We start from the raw sequence: 24,695 nt of genomic DNA, 5'->3' as shown, positions 1-24,695 counted from the left end.
GCACACGGCACACACACACACACACACACACACACACACACGTGCGCGCCCTCATGTGTGTTTTGTTTAGTTGGTGTTGAAGACTGAGTCTAGGGCCCACTGCAGGCTCTGCAAAGGCTCTGCCACAGAACCATCCTTTATTTATACCTTTTTATTTTGAGAGACAGACACCAAGTTGCCCAGCCTGGCCTTGATCTCACTCTACAGCCCAGGAGTCCTTGGATTTAGGATCCACAACTCCCCCCAACCCCCCACCCAGCTTCACCCTCCTGAGCAGGTGATATAACAAACCTGTGGCACACCAGCAAGTGTGGTTGGTAAACCAACCTTAATGGAAGGGGTTAGGTATTGGTTAGGTAAAAGGTAAGGGGGAAGGACAAGGAATTTGGGGATTCTAGGAATGGGTCCAGACTGTCCCAGAATAGGTAATCCTCATTTTTGGTCCTAGATGAAGTTTTACAGATGTGTCCTGCCATCATATACAGGGGAGGGACAGGCTAATGACAATGGAAGTGTCACTGCCCTGAAGGATAGGAAAGTTGGCAGTCATCTTTGGTAGGTCCCATTGGCCCTAGGAGAGTGGAGGTAGTTTTACTGCAACACAACTCTAGGATTGTGTCAGTCTTCAGCCCCGTGTGATTTGCACCCCCACACCCCTGTGCTGCCCCAGGCTTGTCTAGATCAAGGCTCCTTCATTTTCCTACTCAGAGATTTTCATATTAGGGAAACTGAAAAGTGAAGGAGATCTATTTCCCATAACTACTCCAGCTGACCCCAGGATGTTGACCTTGCTGTGGGAGGAAAAGACATTTCTGACTGACCTGGGGGTATCAGAGCCACTGCCAGCAACCCTAGAGTTAGGAGGGGCTGCGGATATTGCAGTAGTATCTTTCTAGCACAGGCTGTTGAAGCCAGGAAAACACAACTATTAGAAGGTTAAAATGCAGGGATCAAGTGTAAGTTTTCAGTTTGTTGATAATGGCTCCCAAGGGATCCTAAGAATGGTGTCAGGAATGGGGTAGAGTGGGTAAAACCACTTTTACTGCAGTCTAAGTAGTGTTTGGACCCAGGCAATAACATCTGGAGGGGAAATCTAGACAGCCTTGGAGCAAGAAGAATCAACGTCATATTTCATGTTGAAGGAAAGCTTTGCATTTTACAGAGCAGCAGAAAAATTCTGATGAGTCCTAAAATTCAGCTTTTGTTCTTTTTAGTGCTTTATTTAAAACAATGTATTCTTTCAAAAATTATTTTGGTTTGTTTTATATGTAGAGACCAGAGGACAACTTGTAAGAATTTCTTCTTTCCTTCCATCCTGTGGGTCCTGGGAATCAAACTCAGGACCCCAGGCTTGGCAGAAAGCACCTTTACCTGCTGAGCCTTATTAGCCTTGTCAAAAATAAAATAAAATGAAACAAAATCTGAAAAATATTTCAAGAGCTACAAATTTCTGAATTGAACACATAATTCAAATTTAAATAATAGATTTATCCTTAGAGGGTAAGAATGTGTATACATATGCTTAGGACTTCATTAAATTAGAAGATCATTAATTTATATTTTCCTGTAAACAAAAAGCATTTTGCTTAAAATAAGTATATACTAAATCACAAGCTGAGCTAGTCAATTTAAGTTTCCATGATAATGTAGTAGACTAGGGTGCAGCAGCCCTTCATAATGACAACTTGTTTCTCGTCTACGGGCATTTCTGAGATGCTCACAGGTAGAGATTGACTTGTGCATTATGAATTTTACATTACTGGTCTATGCTGTAGGTAAGCATAGTTTTCTGAACATAGATTTGCCTGTGTTAGATAGATATTATGTAACCTCAGGACACCTTGAAACTGCTGTCTAAGGAATGTGGTTGTTTCCCTTTTGGCTTCAAGTCTGCACTGATCATTGGTTATCATTGTAGTAACTGCAGTTTTAAAAACATTCTTTGAAATGAAGATGTATACAGGGTATGTGATTGATTATGTCTGGGGTTTGACTGCCTTGCCCAAATAGTATGTGTATCAGTGCATTTCTCAGCAATTATCCTGATTAAAAAATCTGTGGAAAAGGGGCTGGAAAGATGGGGGAGATCATTTGCTGTACAAGTCTGAAGAACTGAGTTTGAATTCCACCTACCCCTATACAAGCTAGGCATGGCACTGTAGACCTTGCTGAGATAGGTAGATCCCAAGAGCTTGTTTGTTTATCAGCTGGTTTTTCTTTGCCCTTCACATGTACATCGTGGGTAGGAACACCTGAACATTCATGCTCGTGCTGCGCGCGCGTGTGCGCGCACGCACACACACACACACACACACACACACACGCACGCACGCACGCACGCACGCACGGACGAGCGCATGTGCATGCGCACGCGCACGCGCGCGTGCACACACACACCCCACCATGTAAAAATAACCTCTAGGGTATATTGAATATTATTTAATTAAGCTATTCTTTTTCCTTTTCTTTTTTAATCTAAGACTTTCATAATCAACAAAATTATTCATAAGTTGGAAAATAACAAGCATTCCAAATCTATGTAAAACAGAGACAGTTACCACAAAACACCATGCAGAAAAAAAAATAAATCACATCCTTTCATAGTAGACCCAAACTTTAGTGGGTTGAGAAATCATCATGCCAGCCTGCCTGGTTCTTCCTGCCATGTCTGAAGTCATCCGTACTCTGAAGTTTGTGTTCATTCTTCGCTGCATGGTTTTCAGCCCTTGCCACAGATGCAGTAGCCTGGCTATAGACCTTTTCGGTTTGGGGCAAGGTCTGTCTCCCTGTGTAGCATGTCTGGCCTGTGACTCCCAGTAGTCCTACCATAGTTTCTTCAGTGCCAGACACTTGAGGCTGCCACCGCTCCTGACTATTGCAGATGTTTGAATGTGGTGTTCTTCTGTAGCTTGGTGTCTCGGTACTAAAATGAAGACCTTAGCATGTTGGTATGTATTGTATATAATAGCTTTTATATAATATTATATTAAAAGATAATTTATTTTCCTAAGGCGTTGTTGAAATGTTTTCACTATTACATATGTTGAGAGTTCCTTTTAAAGACTTTCCAAAGCAAATGAACATCGTAGATTTACTGAAAGAACAAACCATTCTTTTCCCTAATAAATACAGTGACAGTTGACTCTTTTTTTTTTTTTTTTTTTTTTTTTGCTGAGCTCTTACATAACCAAACACAATGGTGAATGGACTCATGAAGTATCTTTTTAAATTGCTTTTTTTTTTTTTAACTCCACAAAATAGTTGAGGGTGGAGAAGGCCAGTCAGCAGAGGCCCTGGCTTCTGGAGCCAAGAGAACATATCTCCGAGAGCTGAGATAACAGAGTCCCCCAGCCACCTCTACACATGCATATTTCCTATCTTTTAATGTGCCTTTTCTATTAATTATATAATACGGTGTAGGGAAGAGGGGACCCTGCTAAGTTTGGCCTTACTCCCCAGTTTTGGCCAAACTGTAATATAGTCATCTTTTCATTTTATGTATTTTATCATTTTCTCTTGATCTGAGCAGACAGCTGGAGGAGCCAGGCAGAGCCAGGCTTGAGGCTGGGCCAGGAGCTCTGATAACAATGAGTCACCCCTTGATGAGTACAGAGCAGTAAGCACAGCATGGAAATAAAAGAGTGAAGGAGGACTCATTACTTTATACAAGTCAGGTGAGCATTGGGGACAACTCTCAAAGTGCCATCTCTCAGAACAAGGAAAACAAAGGCTTTTGTTATGGGGATCTCTTAGTTCTTAGCTTCTAGATGGAACAAACTTAGTTGAGAGACTCAAAGGGCAAGGCCAAAGTTTATTTGGCAAAGCAAGCAAACACTCCAGAAGGAGATTGAGGTTTTCTCAAGGAAGGGCTATGAGCCCAGTAGCTTCTGTGTTTTAGATTTTAAATATTTTATGAACATCTACGAAGTGGATGGCGTATTTGTGAGAGGAAGGTGACCATTTTTTTCCTCCCCAATTATGGTAGACCTGATTTTCCTCGTAAGGTGTTTGTTTCATCCTATAATCAACATGAAAAGCCCCCGAAGGTGGTGAGGGTGATGGTGAGGATGTTACAATAAAGGCAGACTCTGAGACTACAGACCCAGATCCAACAGTAGCACGTGTGAACAGGGAAATGGTCTGGTATTTTATGTCTAATATATTGAAGACGGCCTGCTGTGAGCCTCAAGGACAATTAACTAGAATGGGGTATTCCTGACCATCAGAAGAGGAGACAGCTGGCAGGATAAGAGCTTTTTTGAGTGACATCATATGTCACTCCTTTATGAGATGGTTGAAGGTCCAGTGTTGATCACATGAGCATTGTTAAGACATCCTGGTACTTCAAGGATAAGCCATTTTGTTATTTTTTCAATTGAGGGTTTTAATTGTTTCTAAATAAATTTTCAGTTTTTTAATGTTAACACACCAAGCAAGATGTTTCCTCATGAAATCTTCAGATATATCATACTTCATTCTCATCTCCTTCCCTCTGCTAATACCATCTTTCTTGCCCCTTCCATCTCCAGCAGGTTGCCTTCATCTCTAGTTCTCAGGTCTACTTATTTATGAAAAAGTCATTTTATTTTTAATTATGTATTGTGTCTGCATTTGTGCATGTGTGCGTACATGTGTGCATGTGCGTGCATGTGTGCGTGCGTGTGTGCGTGTGCATGTGTGTGCGTGTGTATGTGTGTGTGTGTGTGTATGCTTGTGAGATCACATGTCCTCAGAGACCAGAAGAGAATGTAGGATATCAGGAGTTAGGGTAGGGGTAGTTGTGAACCACAACTGATTGGGTACTGGGAACTGAACCCTGGACCTCTACAAAATGCTTTAACCATTGAGCCACCTCTCTGTCCCACTTTTAAATTTTATATCACATATATTCCATTATTCTGTTAACCCTCTAAGTATAAAAAACAACCTACTCCATCCATGTCTTACCTGTATGGACATGTTTTCAGGAATGACCAAGTGGTATTGGAAGACCAGTTAGTATGCTTTTCCCAGATAAGACTATTTTTCCTGCTCTCAGCATTGTTTAGTTGCCCATAGTTCTTTGTTTGGGTTATTAGCATGCTTACTGCTGTCCTCCTTGTTCAGGTCATCTTTAGGCAGCCATGGTCTAGAGACTTCATGGGTATAGCTTCGCTGACATTTCTAGGAGAAACAATCCCACAGAGAACTTGGTGTTCCTCTGGCTCTTACAGTATTTATATCCTCTCTTCCACAATGATCCCTCAGCCTTATGTGCCGGAATTGTTTTATAGATGTATCATTTGGGACTGAGTTCCACACTCTGTGTTGTGATCAGTTGTAGTTGTTTGTAATGGTGTATGTCTTTTACAGAGAGTAGTTTCCTTGATGCGAGGGGAGAACCACTTGTGTTTGTGGTATAAGGACACATAGAATGTAGTTAGGGATTGTACTGGTTTAGTAAAAGGAAGATTGTAGGTTCCCCTCCCAGATACATGGCCTTACTTACCCTGGGTAGTTGCTTAAGTTTCCAGTATGAGACACGATTTCCTTCTTATTGTGTGGGTCTCTAAGACCAACTAGAGAGTTGTTGGCTAGTATCAAGGTATACATACCCATATTGAACCCTCAAGGTCATGCGACTCTGGTCATTGTTATGGTTCATAGGTGCCATAGCTGGGTAGGTTGTTTCCTTCTTTTGAAAACTTGCATAACTATGCCTTCTGGTACCATGAAAGCTAGTCCTCAGAGAGGAAGCTCCCAGGTCAGATCTATCATAGATCCTTTGGGCCCTGTATCTGAAGTGTGTGGTGTCTTCAGCAATAGGAACTTATGAAAGACAACCAAGGGTAATAAGAATAGCCTATAAAGTTTTAGGAGTCTCTTGGACAACCATGGCCAACAACTTAAAAGAGGACTTCTCATACCTGGTGATGGGATTTTTTGTTAGTCTATGGCTCTTGGTGGAGCATTGTCAGTCCAGATCAGATAACTTTATTTGTATATTTATTTAAACTATATTTGTATATTTATATACTGATGTGTGTGTGTGTGTTAGATATTTTTAGGTACGTAGTTAATAGTTTGATTCCTTATGACTTTTTCAGACATTTTACTCTCCCCCTCCTTCTATATTTATCTCCCCCTCCCAATATAGAGCCCTCCCATTTTTTTTCTCATTTCCCCCCCTCATATCTCTCTCTCTCTCTCTCTCTCTCTCTCTCTCTCTCTCTCTCTGGAAAAAATGTTTATTTTGCAATTATTTTAATTTAGAAATAGAAAACCTCTTAGGGAGGAGGAAAGGAAAACACAAAGTATACAGGCAACTTTTTACTTCATGAGCTCACACTCTCATTTGTTCACTAGTTCCCACGAAGAGAAAGCACTCAGCCACCCACAATAATGTTATTAATAGGGATGTGGATCAGTTTCACAAAGAAGCCAATGAATCCCATGATAGCAAATCCTATGGCTGTGGCCATGACAATCTTCTAGAATTCTTTTCTATTGGTTTGGTGCATCTCTAACCAGCTGAATTGAGTCCTTCACAAACTGCCAACTTGATTCAACAAACTGCATTACCTGATTCATGGCTGATTGCGGGATGGTGGTTTGAGAAGGCAGAGACGTAGCATAGGAGAGGATTTAGCTCAATGGAACCGGAAGCTGGTTTCAGATCTCTTGTGTTCTGCTATTCCCCTCTCTATTGCTCCTTCACCCCTGCATCCTCTACAGTGGTCCCTTTTTACTTTCTAGATTTCTGTAGTTCTTTAAAGTTGCTTACTCATATCTGGATATTTGGAGCTAGAAACCTCAGAGAGAGAACATGGAATGTTGGTCCTTCTGGGTCTGCGTTACCTTGTTCAGTATGATGTTTTCTAGTTCCATCTGCTTACCTGCAAAATTCATGACTTCCTTTTTCTTTCCAGCTCATGGTAAGAATTTGTATATATTTTAAACAAATAATTGGACCATAGATTGTGGAACTGTATCTGGACTGTTTCATCCATCTGGTGTATGTCTAGTATTTATTATTGGTTTGCTGACTTGATTAATGTAGTTTTAGACTAAATATTGAAATGACAGAATATGTGTCTTCTAATCCTACTCTTCTTTGAAAATTTATGTTGACCATTCTAGCTCATTTGTATTGACATGTAAACTTTCAAGTCATCTTACTAACATATATTTTTAAATCCTGCTGGATTTTAAAGCCCATTGGAATATTATTTGGGGTTCTCTTTTAGAATTTACACACACACACACACACACACACACACACACACACACACACACACACACACGTGTGTACCATTATGGGGAGAATTTCATTTAATAACATAGAGTCTTCCAATTTACAAATGTGATATATCTGTTTAAGAATTCTTTTTTATTATTTTCCTCAGTAATCCTTCAGTTTTATTGCCCAGGATTTATTCATTACAAAAATTAATTTAGTGTTATTTCATGTTAATATGTACTATTATAAGAAGAATTGAATTTTAAAAGTTATTTTCCCAGTTATTCATTGCTAATATGTTGAACTATCAGAGTTCTTAATATTAACTCTTTCTCCTGAGAATCTGTTATATTGAATAGTTTGAGAAGAACCTGTGCTGGCCCCTACCTATTATCCAAAGGCCTAAAGGGTATCATCAGGGCCACTAGTTCAAGACCTGACTGGGATACAGTGTGAACTCAAGACTGATTTGAGCTATGTAATAAAACTCTACCTTAAAGCAACAGCTAATTTCCATAGTGGCTGGACTAGTTTTCACTCCCACCAGCAATGGAGGAGTGTTCCCCCTTGCTCCACATCCTTGATTGCATGAGCTGTTGCTTGTGTTTTTGATCTTAGCCATTCTGACAGGTGTAAAATGGAACAGAGGAGAAAGTGATATGGAGGAGACAGAGGCGGGAGGAAGGACTGAGAGGTGTGAATGGGAGGAGAAATTGTGGTCAGGATTTAATAGATGAGAGAAGAATAAAAGTTAAAAACAAAATAAAACAACAGCAAACAAACCAACCAAACATATGCAGGATGATTCTTTTCATTTTCACATCTGCAGGCTTCAGGCATTTAATATTATTTTGCTCATCTTGTTACTTAGGCTAAAACCACTGAAATACTATGAACATAAATGATTGGAGCAGATCCCCTTCTGTCTAGGAAAACACTTAGTTTTTAGTTACTTCTTTTAGTATCTCTTTTATAAAAGCCCTTTCTAGGTTAAAGAGACTTGCTTCTAGGTGTTGACAGTTTTTGTTTTTGTTTTTTTTTTTTTATTACAAATGGTTGTGTCTTGTTACATCAATATATTGTTTTTTTTTTTTAGATTTTTTCCACTGTCAAATAAACATTAATTTTTGTCTTAGTTGTAAATTTTACTTGCTTATATTATTCTTTTTATGTATTGATTGACTTGATTTACTAATATTTTACATTTATGTCTTGAGCAATATTTATGTATATGTTTTTAATTAATTAGTTATTCACATTGGCAGGGTAAATTGAGGAACAAAAATTTGTCATCTACTTCCCAATATATTTTCAGGATTGATATATTTTTTTAATTGTGTGTTGGAATTTACTATTGAAATATTTGGGCCTGGAGGTTTTGTGAGTGGATGATTCATTACTAAGTTTAACTTTTTTGGAAGATATACACCTGTTAAGTTTTTGTTTAACCATTGCAGATGTAATCATTTGAATACATGGATAATGTCCAGTTCGCTAATGTTTTGGGCATAAAACTTTTCTCTCTAATGTTCTCAGGTTCTGTAGTAAGAACTTCTTTTTTCACTTCTGATATTGTTCATTTTTATCCTCTATCTCTCCATATTTTCTTTCACTGAAATGTATCCATTTTATTGATCATATAAAAGCCAATTTTTGTAATAGCAAGTTTTAAATTTTGATCATATCTATTTCAATGATTCTGTTCTTTTGTTATTTCTTGGCCTCTAACTCCTTGGGCAAATATTTATCTAAGAGAAATTAAATATGCCTTGATCCTTTCTTTAGACGCTTCAACCAAACTTTCATGGAGCAGCAGATACTTCATACATCTTTTGTCCACTGTCTGCCTCATCATTGCTGTTTTCATGCTTTTCTCTCATGGAATACATGTCATACTGACTTGCAAACTGTGAGGCATTAGAAAAAGTATTTTCATAATATGTTCTTGGAACATATGTTTTTGATAAAATGTAATAAAGGTCATGTCAAAATAGCTACATAAATACTCACATCTATTCCATTCGTTTGTTTTTGACACATGATAACAATTTTGAAATCAAATGCATATGAACAAGGACAAATACATTTTTAGAAATTTTGAGTATTACAGGGAAGGGATTTAAGTGACTTGTAATGTCTGGTGAAGTCTCTCCCTTGAATGCTAAATACAAAACAAATTGAACACAGTCCATCCCTGGTGAATGAACAGGCCTTTTGGAGCGCACTTGTATGATGGGACACCTTGCACAGCCTTGGGACAGGGGGAGGGGCTTGGACCTGCCTCTACTATATGTACCTTCCCATGGTAGGCCTTATATTCTTGTAGGAGGGAATGGGGGTTAGGTTGGGAGGGGGAAGCTGGGGGAGAGTGAGAGGAGGGAAGAGGGGAATCGTTGGTATATAAAATGAATAAAAAATTTTTTCTTAATAAAAAAATCATATGGGTGGGATATGTCCTTGATGTATAATTCAAGTCAGCTCTACATTTGAGTATTGATGTTTCTACTTAAATTCTAAGTCTTAGAAGGTTGTATATCTTCAATATACATCCTAAATTCAATGTGGAATAATAGCAAAACTTTTCCTTTTGTTTTAAGCTATTTCCGTGACAGAAGAAGTGCTACTACCTCAGCTGGAAAATCTTTGACACTGAAAAGTGAGTGTCTGTGTTAAACTATCCATAAATTAGTTTAGCCTCATGTGATCATCTTACAGTCAAGTTAGAGTTGTACATGACAACACCCTGCTTGTGGAACAGGGAATAATGCGGATGACTGTCCTCACTTCCATACTATTTTAGAACCTTAAAGATAAGTGAATACAAAAGAATTGAACATTGAGACTCCTGGGAATTTGCACATGCTCACATCAAAATATGTTTTAAATACAATCTTCATTTATTATTGGTCAAAGGCATTTAGCAAAATTAAAAGTTTTGTGGTGATCTGAGCTGCAGAATAATTATGTCTAAAAATATTTTGCTACAGTGAAAAGTTTGACACGCTTGCTTTGGTGAGTTGATCATTTATTGGACCTTCCTATTTGCTATTTGAAAATCTGCTTATACAAGTTCCAGAACACTATATATATATATATATATATATATATATATATATATATATGCACACACACATATATATACATATATACACGTATATGTGTGTATACACACACACACACACACACAACACACACAGAGAGAGAGAGAGAGAGAGAGAGAGAGAGAGAGAGAGAGAGAGAAGAGAGAGAGAGAGAGAAGCTAGCAAATGACTGGCTACTGGTACTTTTAGAAAAAGTTGCCCTGGAAGAAATGCAGGTATTGAGGATTCTCTTCTGTAGATCAATGCAGTTTGAAGATATAGGACGTATTCTTGAAATTGCTCCTCCTCTATAGGTGTGCTAGTAGCTGTAGCTGTAGCTGAGAGGGGTTATATCAAATGAGGTGTAAGGTTTTAAGTGATACATAGATACTATATTATTGAACTGTTTACGTTTGTTTATTGAGTGTTAGATCCATCTTTTAAAAATATTCTTGGTTTCTTGAACTAGCTTAAATGGCACTGTGGTCATTTCTGTTGCACATAGGCAGTGTTCTTGGTTATATTCATGTGGATTTTGGGAGCTAACAGGGCCGTATGTAACTGATTCTGATGCCAGAGTTAGTGACCTCATTGTCAGGGGAGGGATATGTATTAAGACCATGAGAAGAGTTGATTTGGGAGGTAAGAATTGGGCATATCATTTTGGACTCTTGTAGAATGATCTTTAAGTTGTGATATTGCTATAAAGTGATTAAACAATGCTTTTATATTTATTTTTTGCACTATTCCACCTTATTCATCTTTTCCATTGTCATTCTGTAATTCCCCCAAAAGATTCAAATGAGGAAAATCCAACTTCCATCTTTCCTTATGGAGAGACATTTCTCTTCCAGAGGCTAGAGAGTTCCAAGGTTAGTCTCATTCATTTTATTTTATGTTCCATGAGCAGTTATTTGTTCTGTAGCTTATTCATGCTTTTTCATTTTCCTATAAACTATTGTAATGATGCTTTACTATGAGATTTGCCAGCAGTAAAACTTGAGCTTGGTCAGTTGGGATAATCTATGCCTTTAGACATGGATCTAAATCTATGGGCCATGAAGACACATTTTTCACTTTGACTTCAGCAATCTAGAATAGTGCAAAGAAGAACTTCCCACAATGTAGCTTACTACAGTAAAATGATGAAACATCGATAAAGCATAAACCTCCTCAGACTTTTCTTGGCCTTATTCAAAGAGGCAGTTTTCCTGAGTCTGGAAGGTTGCCTTTGTACATTTTGTTCAGGTTAATAACTCGAGTTTTGTTTCTAGTACTTCTCCTCACTTACTATTTTATTTCTTAGACTTGATAAAAAGAAACATGGGAGAAAGGTACATATCAGAAACAGCTCAATGGCAACACACTTGCCTGGCATGTACAAGGCCTTGATTCTGATCCATAGCTGCTCTTCATAAGATAAAACAGAAACAGCTAATATTTACAACCAAACAAATCATACAGGGGAGTAAAAGTGTAAGTTCTACTCTTAGTTAACATTGCTTATTCTTAGTTAATATAATGAATTGATTTAAATTAAATAATGAGGGCATCAGAAATTGTTTGATGTTTTCCTTTAAATTGTTTTGAACTGAAAAATGATCTAAGCAATTAAATTTGTTTAATAAAAAAGTCAAATATTGTAGGTCTTGGTAAAGTGGGGTTACAGCATAAATAATTACCTAAACCAAACATGCCAAACAATGAACGTATTTATTTTTTAATAGAAGAGATCTATAAAGAATGAGTTTTGGGCCCATGAGGACTCAGTCAAAGAGGAAGCAGCCACTACAAGGAACTCCATCTTAACCAAGTCCAGGTATGCTGTGAGTGAGGATGAGTCTCTTTATAGAATAAAAGGCTTTAAGAGGTAGATGTTTTGCTCATTGTATAATGTTGCAGTTCTAAGAAAGTAGGTTATCTGGTTAAGTTTGAAACTTTCCTTTCTTTCCTGGATGTTTTCTGGACAGTATTCATTTTAATACCTGACCTGTCATGTGTAAATGGAGTAGCTACTTTATTTCTAGAAGCTGAGTTGATATTCCATAGCAGGTTATTTTTGTCTCGTACTAACTGTATTCATTCAACCTTGTGTAATGTGGTATTTGGTGACTGTATTCACTTTTTTCCCCATAGAAAATTGATTTGATATTTATTAAACTTAGTTTCTTGAGATCTGATTGGGCATTAAAAAAGCATCTGAAAGACATAGTAAGGTTAAAAAATTTATGCATATTGAAATAGGATATTTTATTTATACAGATTGAAATAACATATCCATGTATTTTAACTGCAATGAATTTGCTTAAAAATATACATTAAATGCATATTTGACTATAAAGTTTCTGTAATCTGAGTACTACCAAATACATATTATATGCATTGCAGACGTGGGACAATCTTGTAAGCATGTAATGATTTATTCTCCATTAGGTCATTGTTCTCTAAGATGGGCTGTATGTTGGTACAAAGGAAAAAGAGACAGTGCAAAACCACATTGAGCTTAGAACTGTACCAATGTATTAGGTTCCTTGCGTTAGAAATTCACTGTTGAGAAGAGTAGATAACTCAGTTATTCTGGTAATGTATAAAAATGAAGACCCAAACTTACATTTCATATTTCTCTGAGTTTTAGTTGGACTTAGTATGCTAGATTATTATTCATATCCACTTTACTTTCTACCTTCATTTTCCAAAGCTAATACTGTTGTGGATTTACTTGAGTTAAAAATAAATAATGCATCCTCAGTAAGTGATAAGAATCTTTTATGATACAAAATGGGCCAGGGCTCAGTTGCACGACTATTTACAAAACAGTTTTAGAGCATTGTAACAGAGAGATGTATATGACCTATAGTCCGTCTCATTGATTAGCAAAAAACTTCTTTATGATGAGATTTATTTCCTATAAATTATTGAACTTATTTTGCCATTTCTGAAATCCATGGAAATATGCTGAGCAATTAAAAGTGCATTCCAGTAACTATTACACCCGACTCAGCTTTTACCTTGTGATACAAACAACCCCTCACTTGTGTGTTGGCTAGCAATGTGGTGCAGTGTTTGCCCTCTTGCATTGTAACCTAGTGCTCTCTGATTGGCTAATCCAGCTGGCCAACAAGCCCTGTCTCTGCCTCTCTGGCACTGGGATTATAGACACACATTGTCATTTCTGACTTTTATAGAGGTTCAGTGCATCTAAACTCAGATCCTCAGAATTGGGTGGCAAGTACCTAAAAGAGGTTTTTAAATCACCAGATTGGGTAGTTGAACATTGAGGTCTTTTTTGCCTTAACTTTCTGTGTGTTGGTTAGTTTATACATTTTAAAGATTTAACTGATAGCTTAAATTTATCACATCGTTTTAAATTTGATTACCTTTTGTTTTCTGTCTAGCATATATGATAACAGCAAGGAAAAAGTGAATGAAGAGAAAGTGGAAGATATTTGGATACCCCGAGAGGATAAAAATAATCTTCCAAAGGACTCTGCTTCTGAGTCAGAATACTCAACAGTAGAAGAGTGCTTCCAGAGCTTAAGAAGAAAAAATTCAAAGGCATCTAAGTCTAGGACTCAAAAAGCCTTCTACTTGGACCCTTTTAATAGGCACAGTTACCCTTTAAGCTCCACGAGTGGGAACACTGAGTCGTCGACCATCTCAAATGCCATCTCTCCCTATGCCTGCTTCTATGGATCTTCTGCAGCAAAAGATAAATCAGGCTGGCTGGACAAACTGTCTCCTCAAGGGTATGCGTTGATACACTTTATTTCCTCCATAGCAGTTTTGATAAATTCAAGCTTCATCATGTCTAAATCTGCCAGCTTTCTGTACCCATCCCACATTCCCCAAGTTAAATGTTTTTAAAGCGATTTCCAGCACATATTGGCAAATACCGTGTCCTAGGCCTCGAGGGTATATGAAGTGCAGTGCTGCAGGAAGGTTTGGAATAAAAGAACTTCAAGTTACAAGTTCATCTCTAGATTCATAATATTAGTTTCTAACTTGATAATAAAATGTACTTTCCAGTGTCCCACTTCACAGCAAAGCAAAACAGCACAGAGTTATCATTACTCAGCCCACACTGTTTGGATTTGCTCATATCAGAGCAGTGTTTTGTTTGAGAATACAGTGCTTATTGTAGTTAGGGAAAAGAACATCATTGTTTAAAATTTAGGTCTTTGCTTTTATTGATCCAGTATCCAGTATTAAGAAAAAAAAATTATGAGTCGACAGAAACAGCCAGCTGCTTGGACAGTCATCTGAGGTTTCTCCGCAGTGTTGGGGCATCATCTTCAGCCTATATATAGGCTTAGCGTATCTGACAGACTCATTTGTGAAGTAGGATGTACACAAATACTGGATATTTTTTTTCTTAATGTGAGTAAATGATAAGTCAAGGAAACATGTCTTACTTAAAGCATTTTAATGTCCATTTTATATTTGAACACATATTGCTAATATAGCTTTACTATGACATTTTTATATTTTAATTGCGCAGATTTAGTTTTTATATGTTGCTCAGAATATCAGAACCCTTAAATATAATCTTAAAACAGATATATCATTTCAAATATTTACAAATAAAATTCTTTCCCTTTTTATTATATAGTAAAGAGAAATCTTTGGGGATAAATGGCATTTTTTTAGAATTATTTTTTGCTATCCCAACTTTTTGATTTAAAAATATTTATTTGTACTATTCTTTAAGAATTATTACATTAGTTTGGGGTCCAATCTCTTATGTTTAAGCAGCTAATGCGAGATCTGGCGATGTGCTGTTTTTCTCTACTATTCCCCTGTGACTTTTCTGCAAAGCCTTAGTTTAATCCAAAATAATTTTAGGAGCAAAGTTCTATTAGGATAGATTTATTAGGATAAATAAAGATAATTTAGAAGCAAAAAGCTGATGCATAGAAAGAGTAAGAATCATATTTCTTTCTGTTTTTTTTTTTTTTTCCCCCCGAGACAGAGTTTCTCTGTGTTAACAGTCCTGGCTATCCTGGAACTTGCTTTGTAGATCAGGTTGGCCTTTAACTCACAAAGATCCACCTGCCTCTGCCTCCCAAGTGCTGGGATTAAAGGTGTGCGCCACCGCCGCCTGATGAATCATGTTTCTTAAAAAGTAAAGCTGAACATAATTTGGGCATTGGTCAGGTAATTACTAGCCATGAAATGTGTCCTTGGAAAAGAACATTTTGAGTGAAGTGCAGTAATGTATGTCTCACTGTTATTTATGCCATTCCTTTCTTTTGACATTGTGATGACAAACTAGTTCCCTGTGTGTATTTTTTCCTTTCCTTGTCAATAATCAGCATTATTGGCAAATGCATATTTAAATATCAAAAACGAAGGCCAGTATTCATATATATATATCCATATAATAAAGCAGTAGAAAGAAAAGTGAGCTAGAATATTTTCTAATGTTTCATTTCTGTAAAGTGTAAATGTAGGTGTGATTGCAAATTGCCACAGGAAAAGTTGGAGGATGCTTGGTGTGGAACACTCTGCAGCTGTTTCCTGGGTGGACCACAATGCTGTTTCATTTTATAGGCTTGATATGTTTATGCTCTAGGCACATTTAGAAAGGTGACCATTTTTGGCCACCTAGGATAATTAGAACATTTTCCTTTTACATTTTTTTTCCATTCTGTGAGAACATGCCTACAGGAAGATGATATGATTTTAGACTTACATTTTTCTATTTTGGGGAATATAACTGAGTTTTTTTTTGGCTTAATCATTATCACTTGGTTACCAGTATGAATGAAGATAAGAAAGAGAAACAAAATGGTTTTTTTTTTTTTCATGCACTGCTTTAAAAACTCTTGTACATGATAATATTTCTTTGACTTAAAAGATATTTGTAGCTGGCCAGAAGACATGTCTAAGTGGAATCTGAAACTTGCCCTTTCCTGGTTGGACTTTGTGGGTTCTTTGAGGCTGTTCATGATGCTCACTGATCTTACAAGGTGACCTTCCTCATTTCTTACACAGAGCTTGTTGAACTTTGACTCATGACCAGTTGACTCTGGTTCATATTGTACTAATTGACATGACATTCTGAATTCCATAACAGCGACCAGCAAACTTTCCATACAGGGCCAAATGGTAACTAATTTTAAGCCCTATAGCTATATGCTTTCTATTGCAACTGTTCAACATAGTTGCTACAGCATAAACGTAGATATCATGAAGATGTAATGTGGTATAGGAGGCTGCATTCCAACAAAACTTATTTGCAAATTCATTTGTGGGGCCAGATTTCCTTCAAGACCCTTAAAAGCATAAACTAGAGAGATGGTTGGCTTATACTTCATATATCCATTGTACTCTACCTCACTGTATTCCAGATAGGAAAAAAAAAAAAAAAACAGAATAAAAAGTAAACTAGCAAAGTAGGAAAGCTGCTTATGTTCTACTGAAGATAGAAATACTAAAAAGTATGAGATTTCATTGGAGGCCTCTACTAGCTCTTTTCTACCCAAAATGTACACTCAGAAAGCATCATGCTCACACCCCTCACCTATGTTCTTTCCTTAATGTCTCATTTGTATTTTACATTGCAACAGTATTTCTTGCATATTGACCTTGATCACTTAATTTTCTTCTGAAGGGTTCATATACTATAATCTCTTTATTACTTCCTCAGCAAAAGTCATCTACATTACTTTGGCTCACCACATTTCCTTCTCAGTAATTACCTACCACCACATACGTGCTTAGTATTTGTCACTGGATGAGCCCCTGAAAAGCTTAGTGTTAAACATCATTTTCTTTTAATTTCTCAAGAACAGGAATGTTTTAAATCTACAGGGATTTTGTAATATAAGCAGATGAATTCAGTGCTGTGTTAGTATATGAAAATGTGCTGGTGGCCTTGGCCTTGAAACAATGGGTATATATTAGCAGGGCAGCGACCCCTTGGTGCTTTTGTAATTGGTTTCCCTTAAAGCCGTGTATGTGAATGATCAAAATACAGTATTATTAAGATAATAGTTAATACTTTTCCAAGGAGGATTTGCAAGTGTCCTCATTCAGGGGTGACTTTTGGAAGATAATAAAATATAGAACATGGACTTACTTTATGTGATTGAGTACATACTTCCTTTATAAATGGAAACAGCAGTTTTGTAATCTCAGTGTAAAAACCATCCACAATTTTATAAAGAGAATAATTTATTGTTATCACATAGCAGAAGAAACAATGAGATATTTCCAGTTGAATGAAATTATAAGAAGTTGGGCAGGCATGGTGGTATACATCTGCAATCCCAGTACTCTGGAGGAAGAGGCAAATGGTTCAATCCAGTTTTGAGGTCAGATTTGTCTATACAACAAGCTTTGAGTTTGAGTGGCTTAAATACAGTGTACCCAAGACTTTTGGTTTAGGAAATTATGTTGCAAGCTGATTTGGGTATGTATCTTTTTGGTAGACTGTATGCCTAGCATACACAGTCTTGGCTTCAATTCCCCAACACTGCAGGAAAACAAAACAAAACAAAACAAAACAAAACAAAACAAAACAAAACAAAAAACATTTGGAAGAAGCTTTAGAAACAGGAATCTAAGAGACTCATAAAACAGTGCTGGCTGTTGCCCTTGCCCTTGATTTTCCCCATTGATGGTAAGTCCTTATTGCTGAAGATACCACACACTTCAGGGACAGGACTTGGATGATTAGAGCATGAACTGACCTGGAAGTTTCCTTTCTGAGAACTGGTTCTCATAGTATCTGAAGGTGCTTTACAAGCTGTCAAGGGGAAAAAACATCAATAGTCCTACCCAGCCTTAAACCCTGTGTACCACAACAATGACTAGCATGGCAAGATTTCCCCAAACGTGCAATAATGCCACTTACATTTTGGAGGTGGGCACAGGGCACAGGTAACCAACAGGTGTCCACTTGGACTTTCTGCCTGTTCATTTGAAGGCAATTCATGTTTGTCTGTATCCCCAGCTACCTGTGGCTACGAGGTCACGTACCCTAGAGGAGCGCCTACTGCTGCTATTGGTGAAATTATTAAGGCCACTCCACGTAGTTAAAAGGGAGATTTATTTAGTGGGTAACTTACAAATGAAGGGATAGGTAGGTGGCAGGTTCTGGAAAAGATGCAGCGCAATCTGGGCGGTGTTCTCTGGAGAACTCTCCTCGGTCCTCCTCTAGTCCGGGCTCCCAGCAGCAAGAATGTGCGGGTGCATCCTGATCTCAGGTCTTCAGGGCCCTCCCTTGGCCCTGCCTTGTAGGCGTGACAGTTACTGAAGCCTCAGTGGGGATTGGAACTTCCAGACCAAAGCTAGAATGGCTACCCACTACAACTGCATATTCCTAAACCAGCATAATTTCTAACTATTCTGAATTTATATCCATAGCTAAATGCAGCTCTCACCCATTAACAAAGAAGCTACTTTATTAAGCAGAAAGAAAGAGACCATTACAGAAAGCCATGACTGGTTAAAATGTAAACAACTAATCATTGGTGCCTAGCTTCTGTACCTAAGGCTCAGAGAACACTGGAAAAAAAAAAGGAGCTAGAAAGATTGTAATAGCATCAACCCAGAATATCTATTGCAAGGTGGGATCTTCTCTATATGACAGGTGAGTTGCAACGATACAATCTCAAAAATGTGATTACCTAAATAAGAGCAGCACAGTGAGAGCACCAGTTGATATTCCAACATGGATGAGGGAAATCTCAGAAATCCTCACACATAGAAGAAGAGTTATATGATATTAATGGCTGCCGAGAGAGGGAAAATCAATCTTGTCTAGAGACCATCTCCTCGTTATCCAATCCTAAGTGGTCAGCCCTTAACACATACACACACACACACACACACACACACACACACACACACACACACACATGCACTCATTCACTCATGCACACACGCACATTCAACAATGATTCCAGTTTTATTTTTTTATTTTATTTTTCTTTATTAAGAAATTTTCTACTCACTCCTCATGCTATCCACAGACCCTCCCTCTTCCCTCCTCCCAGCCCCCAGCCCTCTTCCCCAAGCTACCACGCATCCCCATTTCCCCCAAATCGAGGTCTCCCATGGGGAGTCAGCAGAGCCCGGCATACTGAACCTAGGCAGGTCCAAACCCCTTCCCACTGCACCAAACTGTGCAAGGTGTCACATCACAGGCACCAGATTCCATAAATAAAAGAGAAATGTCCATTTCTTTTACCCCCCCCCTAAAAAAAATACAATGATTCCAGAAGGGATCATGAGTTTGAAAGGGAGAGGAGGAGACAGGAGGAATTGAGGGAGAACAAGGGTTGAAAATAATGTAAATACAGTACTTATATATTAATTCTTTGAGAAAGAAATAAAAGTACTGAGCTAATACCAGTGTTTCAAGTGAGACAAAACATGAAAAAAACGTATTTGGTGATACTTGGTTAAAAATATCTGATTGGGCTATGAGGATCAACAGGTCCCCCACTTGTAATTAATCATTTCAACCTTTTCATACCTGTATAGGTACAGGTCTGAAAGACTGCATATCTTTTATCCTGCCATTTCTCCAACATTTAACTTGGAGGAGGAATCCTGAGAATTATAAAGGTCAGAGAACATGGCTGAATGTTCTATGCAGTTTCTAGGAGATGCATATTGAAACCTTGAGGACCATCCATAACAGAGAAATACCTTCTAACTTTTAAACATACTCTTTTCTGAGTGTTTGTGTGTATAGAATGATAATTTGAGTGTATTTATAAAAACAGAGATTGTATATGAAGGGATTCACATTTCATTTGACAGCATCTTTTAAGATTTTTTTTTTAACTCTGATGACTGTTTTCAAAACTGCTTTTCAAACGGTAGGACTGCCTGACATGGCGTTAAGAGCCTGGGATGATGAGGACTGAGCATGCGAGGATAGCATAGCAAGCTGCATTCTGCAAATATGATTGCTTAGGAATCAGTGGAGGTATACACACGGGATCAAGATGCCTCCTTGGCATTTCTGTAGTCTCCACGAAGGGCAGAAAAATATATATAAAATGTTAGACCGTCGGCAGAGAAAGGGTCAGAGAGCACAGTTGTGAGCTTGCGGGGCATTGAGTAATGCTTCTTCAGAGAGGCCTGAGAGGGAGGGAACGCCATTTGTGTTGGACTCGGATAAAAGTTTGAAGTGGCATTTCAGGAGAAGCACTGCTGTGGTTGCCAGGAGGGAAAAATGCCCTGGGGCGGGTGATGTGAGGAAATGCGGCAGAGTGAGACAGACGAAGACCAAAGTGGTTGTTGATACCGCTTTATTATAGATGGAAAAAGAAAATGCCCCAGGGCTGGTGGGGAGAAGCAGTCAGTGAAATTAGACTTCCTGTTAGACAGGGAAATGTAAAACAAAAAGAAAAAAACAAACAAACAAACAAAAATCAGAGGTCAGATGTCAAGGGAAGGCCAGATCAAACAAGCCTTGGGCAAGGCCAGCCTGTGATTTCTTGGGAGTTTAGAATGCATGATGTTATTATGCCTTTGTCTGTGAATGACTTCTCAGCCCACGTCCAGTCACCTGGACTGTTTTCGTAGGGCAGGTCCCCACCCCGATGCAGGAATGTGGTTATCTCAGATGTCCTTGTAATGTAGTGGAAAGCGACTGTGGGAATCTGGCACGTTTATTTTTCTGACCAAAATGTTAAGTAGCAATTACTTGGTTAAACTGAGAATTGAATCAAAATCTTTGGTTATTATTATCTTTTTATAGTAGTGAAGCAACTGTGCATTTTACAAATCACTTATTACCTGTATAGGCTATGACAAGAAAACAACACACTTTATTTGCAGTCTGACGGGGGTGGGGGGAGAATTACTTTTGGTTTCCATTAAAGTAAACTGACTAATTCAGTCAGTCTGGCTGCAGAAAAATACATAAGGTCATGGGAGCCAGACTGGCTGAATTAGAACTGCCAAGATGCCGTTCTTTCAAAATGTCACTCAAACCTGCATAGAACTCAACACCTGTGTTTGCCACATACTGGTGTAAGGTCAAGAGCAAGATCAGCTGTGTAGCATCCTTAGAGCTGACTCTTAATTGGTGCTCAGTAAAACTCAGTTCCCTTCCCTTCACAACACTTTTATTGCAGATGACCTTCGGTCCCTTTACTGGCAGGGAGTCCTAGTCATTTTCTTACCTTGACAGACGTAAGGTCAAGAAATCACCTGTTCACCTTGAACTTTGAGAGCCCAGCTGTAGCAATAAGGTTTCTCTGGTCCCACCCAGCCCAACAGTACTGCCCAGCCCCGTGGTCCTGCAGCTGCTTATAAAACAATCACTCAGAGGTTTAATATTATTTACAAACTGTATGGCCTATGGCTGAAGTTTCTTGCTAGCTAGCTCTTATAACGTAACCCATCCCTATTAATCCATAAGTTGACACATGGCATTACCGGTCTGCTGACATCTTGCTGCTCCTTAGGTGAAGGCTGGCGTCTCTCTCTCTCTCTCTCTCTCTCTCTCTCTCTCTCTCTCTCTCTCTCTCTCTCTCTCTCTCTCTCTCTCTCTCTCTCTCTCTCTCTCTTCTCTCCTCTCCTCTCCTATATATCTGCTTGGATTTCCTGCCAGCCTCCAAGCTGCCTTGCCGTAGGCCAATGCAGCTTTATTTATCAAACAGTCAGAGCAACACATATCCACGGCGTACAGAAAGACATCCCACAGCACCCGGTCCCTTTGACGGACTGCCTGCCCTGAAAGCATATTATTTAAGTCAGAAAGTTTTCTAAACAAGCAAATGCACAGGCAGAAATGCATGGCAACCCCTCTTCCTCTACAATTTGCTCATAGGCCTCCTTCAACTTTTTCATGTATTTGTTTCTTTAGGAACTCTATGTATTGAATTTTCTCGGAGCTGGAAAATCCACTGAGTTTTCTTGAACCTTGGGCTTTGCACATGTTGATCATGTGCTGATTCACTGAGTTACAACCGTAGCCTAATTTTCAAATGGACACACAGAGGCATAACAAATGAATTAATGATAGTATTGTTTTTCCACATGCATGTACATACTGTAGTGCCTCTGTCAGGTTGCAGTTACCTGTACTCTGAAATGGCACTCAGCAACATTTCAGTGGTTTGTTTTGACATTCATTGCCCCCTCTGCTGTGTGTGTTGGTTGGTAGTACTGTGTTCTGATGTGCTTGGCCTTTTTGTTATTAGTAGTTAAATTTTGGTATGACATTGAGAAAGATCTGTTTATTATTTTTATCACTATCCTCTCTTCCAATATAAACACAATTGCTGTCATTCTTTTAATATGGTTATCTAAAAATTGCATCTATAATTTAATTGAATCCTCGACTATCAAAGCTATTCATGTTTGAGTTATGTAGGATAATATCAATATTTTTTATTTCTCATGAAGCTGCTATTTATTTGAAACTGGATCTTATATATTCCATCCAGGTCCATTGTCGGTCCCTTGCCCTCCCTTCATAACCCTTTTTTGAGATATAGTATCCCTTCTTCCAGTCACTGAGGATACTATGACCCTCAGTGGATGCCCTAAACCTTGGAAAGAACAGAACCCTATGTATTCTGTATTTTTTTTTCTATTTATATCCATTAGAGTATCTGGGACTGGAATTATAGATAGCTTTTAGCCTCTATGTGGGTGTTGGGAATTAAATGTGGGTACTTTGGAAGACCAGGCAATGCGCTCAACCACTGAGCACTCACTTCATCCCCATTGTATATGTTGGGGTCTTATATGGATGACCCAGAAAGCAATGTGGATTTTAACATAGATTTTCATGTATTCTATCCAATAACTACTAGTATGAAAATTCAGGTTTCATGGGGCTGGGAGAGTGCCAATTGGTATAGGGTTTACTGCACAAACTTGAGGACCTGAGTTTAGTCCCAGTACCCACATAAAAAGCTGTGGCAGTGGTGTGAACCTATTACCCCAGTGCATAGGAAAACAGACAGGAGAGCTCCTGAGGCTTTCTGGCCAGACAGTCTAGTCAGATAACAATTCATGGTCAGTGAGAGAGACCCTGCTTCAAAAATAAGACGGAATGAAACTGAGGAAGACCCCCTGACTTTGACCGCTGGTCTACACGGGTGTACAATTGTGGACATGTGTCTACACACATGCACATACACATACAACTTGGGCTTCACATGAAGTATGACATTTGTGACAACATGGGTCTACCTGGAAGGCACTGTGTGCAGTGAAATGGGGCAGCATGATTGGATGTGGAATCGAGAGTCAATCTCATAGATGCTGAGTGTGGAACAGTGGCTCTTCCAGAGGGGGAGCAGGAGAGGTGGCTCAAGGTTACTTAAGCAGTACAGAGTTACACTTAGATTGGAGTAAGGTCTAATGTTCCATGTCTCAGCATTGTGAATTAAATCAGCAATGATCCATTACATTGCTCGAGGAGAGGAATTTTAGGGACTCACCATAAAATGATAAATGTCTAAGATGATAGATACACTAATCAACTTGAGTTATTTAATGAAATATGTACACGAATGAAAGCATCCATTTTCTACCTTATACATATGTACACATAATAGTATACCAATAAAAATAAAGTTCAAAAACTTAATTGAGTTTTTGGAATATTTTGCTAAACATTATTTTTTTTTTCCAGTGTGACTTAAATATAAGAACTGGAAGTTGAGACTGAAGAGAAGTCTGTGTTTATTTTGTTGCCAAAGCATCTGGTGAGGTACTCTCAGAAACTAGTGCTTGGATTTGCTTAAAAGTGAGGAAATGCACTTTGGAAAACTGCTGACATTTTATAGAAATACTGAAGAATTATTTTGCATCTACTTCTGTTGAAATTACTTCATTCTTAATACTGAGTCATTTAAAAGCTTCGTAGAGAGGAATTAGAGACATGAATAGCAAACTAAGATGAGTAATTAGGTAAATAAAAACGTAGATGTCGAGACTGTAGTGTTCCAGGCAGACTGAACCTGCATAGTGTCAGAGCAGTGGCGAAGAGAGGATAGTACGTATTTTTAGTATTATGCAAAGGAGGCAGATGACCTCAACAGATGCTGATGCTGTCTTTTTTTTCCCTTTGATATTATTTAGAGTAAATGTAAAATGCATTCTGAGTATAAATGCCATGACTAATAGAAGGCATACATTTGACCAGATGGCTTCAGGGTCATTCCTGTTGTGGATTTTAAAGGCAACAGTTTGGTACCTCTCATTTTGTTAATGTTGTTGCTTAGCATGTTTATTAGGTTAAAACACTTAAAAAAAAAACTTAAATATGTAATCTTTAAAGAAATTAAAGCAAAGCCAGGTGTGGTAGCTCACATCTTTTGTCCCAGCTCTTGGGAGTCAGAAGGAGGTAGATCTTCATAATTCCAGACCAGGCTGGTCCACATAGTGAGTTGCAGGCAAGCCAGAATATGATG

General features: G+C 38.3%; 2 protein-coding genes across 3 annotated transcripts in view; one reads left to right on the top strand and one right to left on the bottom strand.

The window, feature by feature from the left end:
• The window catches only part of Arap2 (ArfGAP with RhoGAP domain, ankyrin repeat and PH domain 2), a 186,498-nt gene that overhangs the window by 22,098 nt on the left and 139,705 nt on the right, over positions 1-24,695 (top strand). For both annotated transcript variants that reach the window (XM_028868146.2, XM_028868144.2), the window contains exons 3-6: positions 9,817-9,875; positions 11,095-11,171; positions 12,027-12,118; positions 13,695-14,045. In XM_028868146.2, coding sequence (XP_028723979.1) covers positions 9,817-9,875; positions 11,095-11,171; positions 12,027-12,118; positions 13,695-14,045 — 579 coding nt within the window. The remainder of the gene's footprint in view (positions 1-9,816; positions 9,876-11,094; positions 11,172-12,026; positions 12,119-13,694; positions 14,046-24,695) is intronic.
• LOC114692418 (protein transport protein Sec61 subunit gamma-like) lies at positions 6,227-6,570 on the bottom strand. The gene is given in 2 exon segments (XM_037209037.1): positions 6,227-6,495; positions 6,497-6,570. Coding segments are annotated over 2 exon segments (204 nt in total). The 3' UTR covers positions 6,227-6,365.

The sequence above is a fragment of the Peromyscus leucopus genome, chromosome 10 (assembly GCF_004664715.2).
Source record: "Peromyscus leucopus breed LL Stock chromosome 10, UCI_PerLeu_2.1, whole genome shotgun sequence".
Classification (NCBI taxonomy): domain Eukaryota; kingdom Metazoa; phylum Chordata; class Mammalia; order Rodentia; family Cricetidae; genus Peromyscus; species Peromyscus leucopus.
Note: the sequence above shows the minus strand (reverse complement) of the source record. Positions and strands in the feature narration are given on the sequence as shown.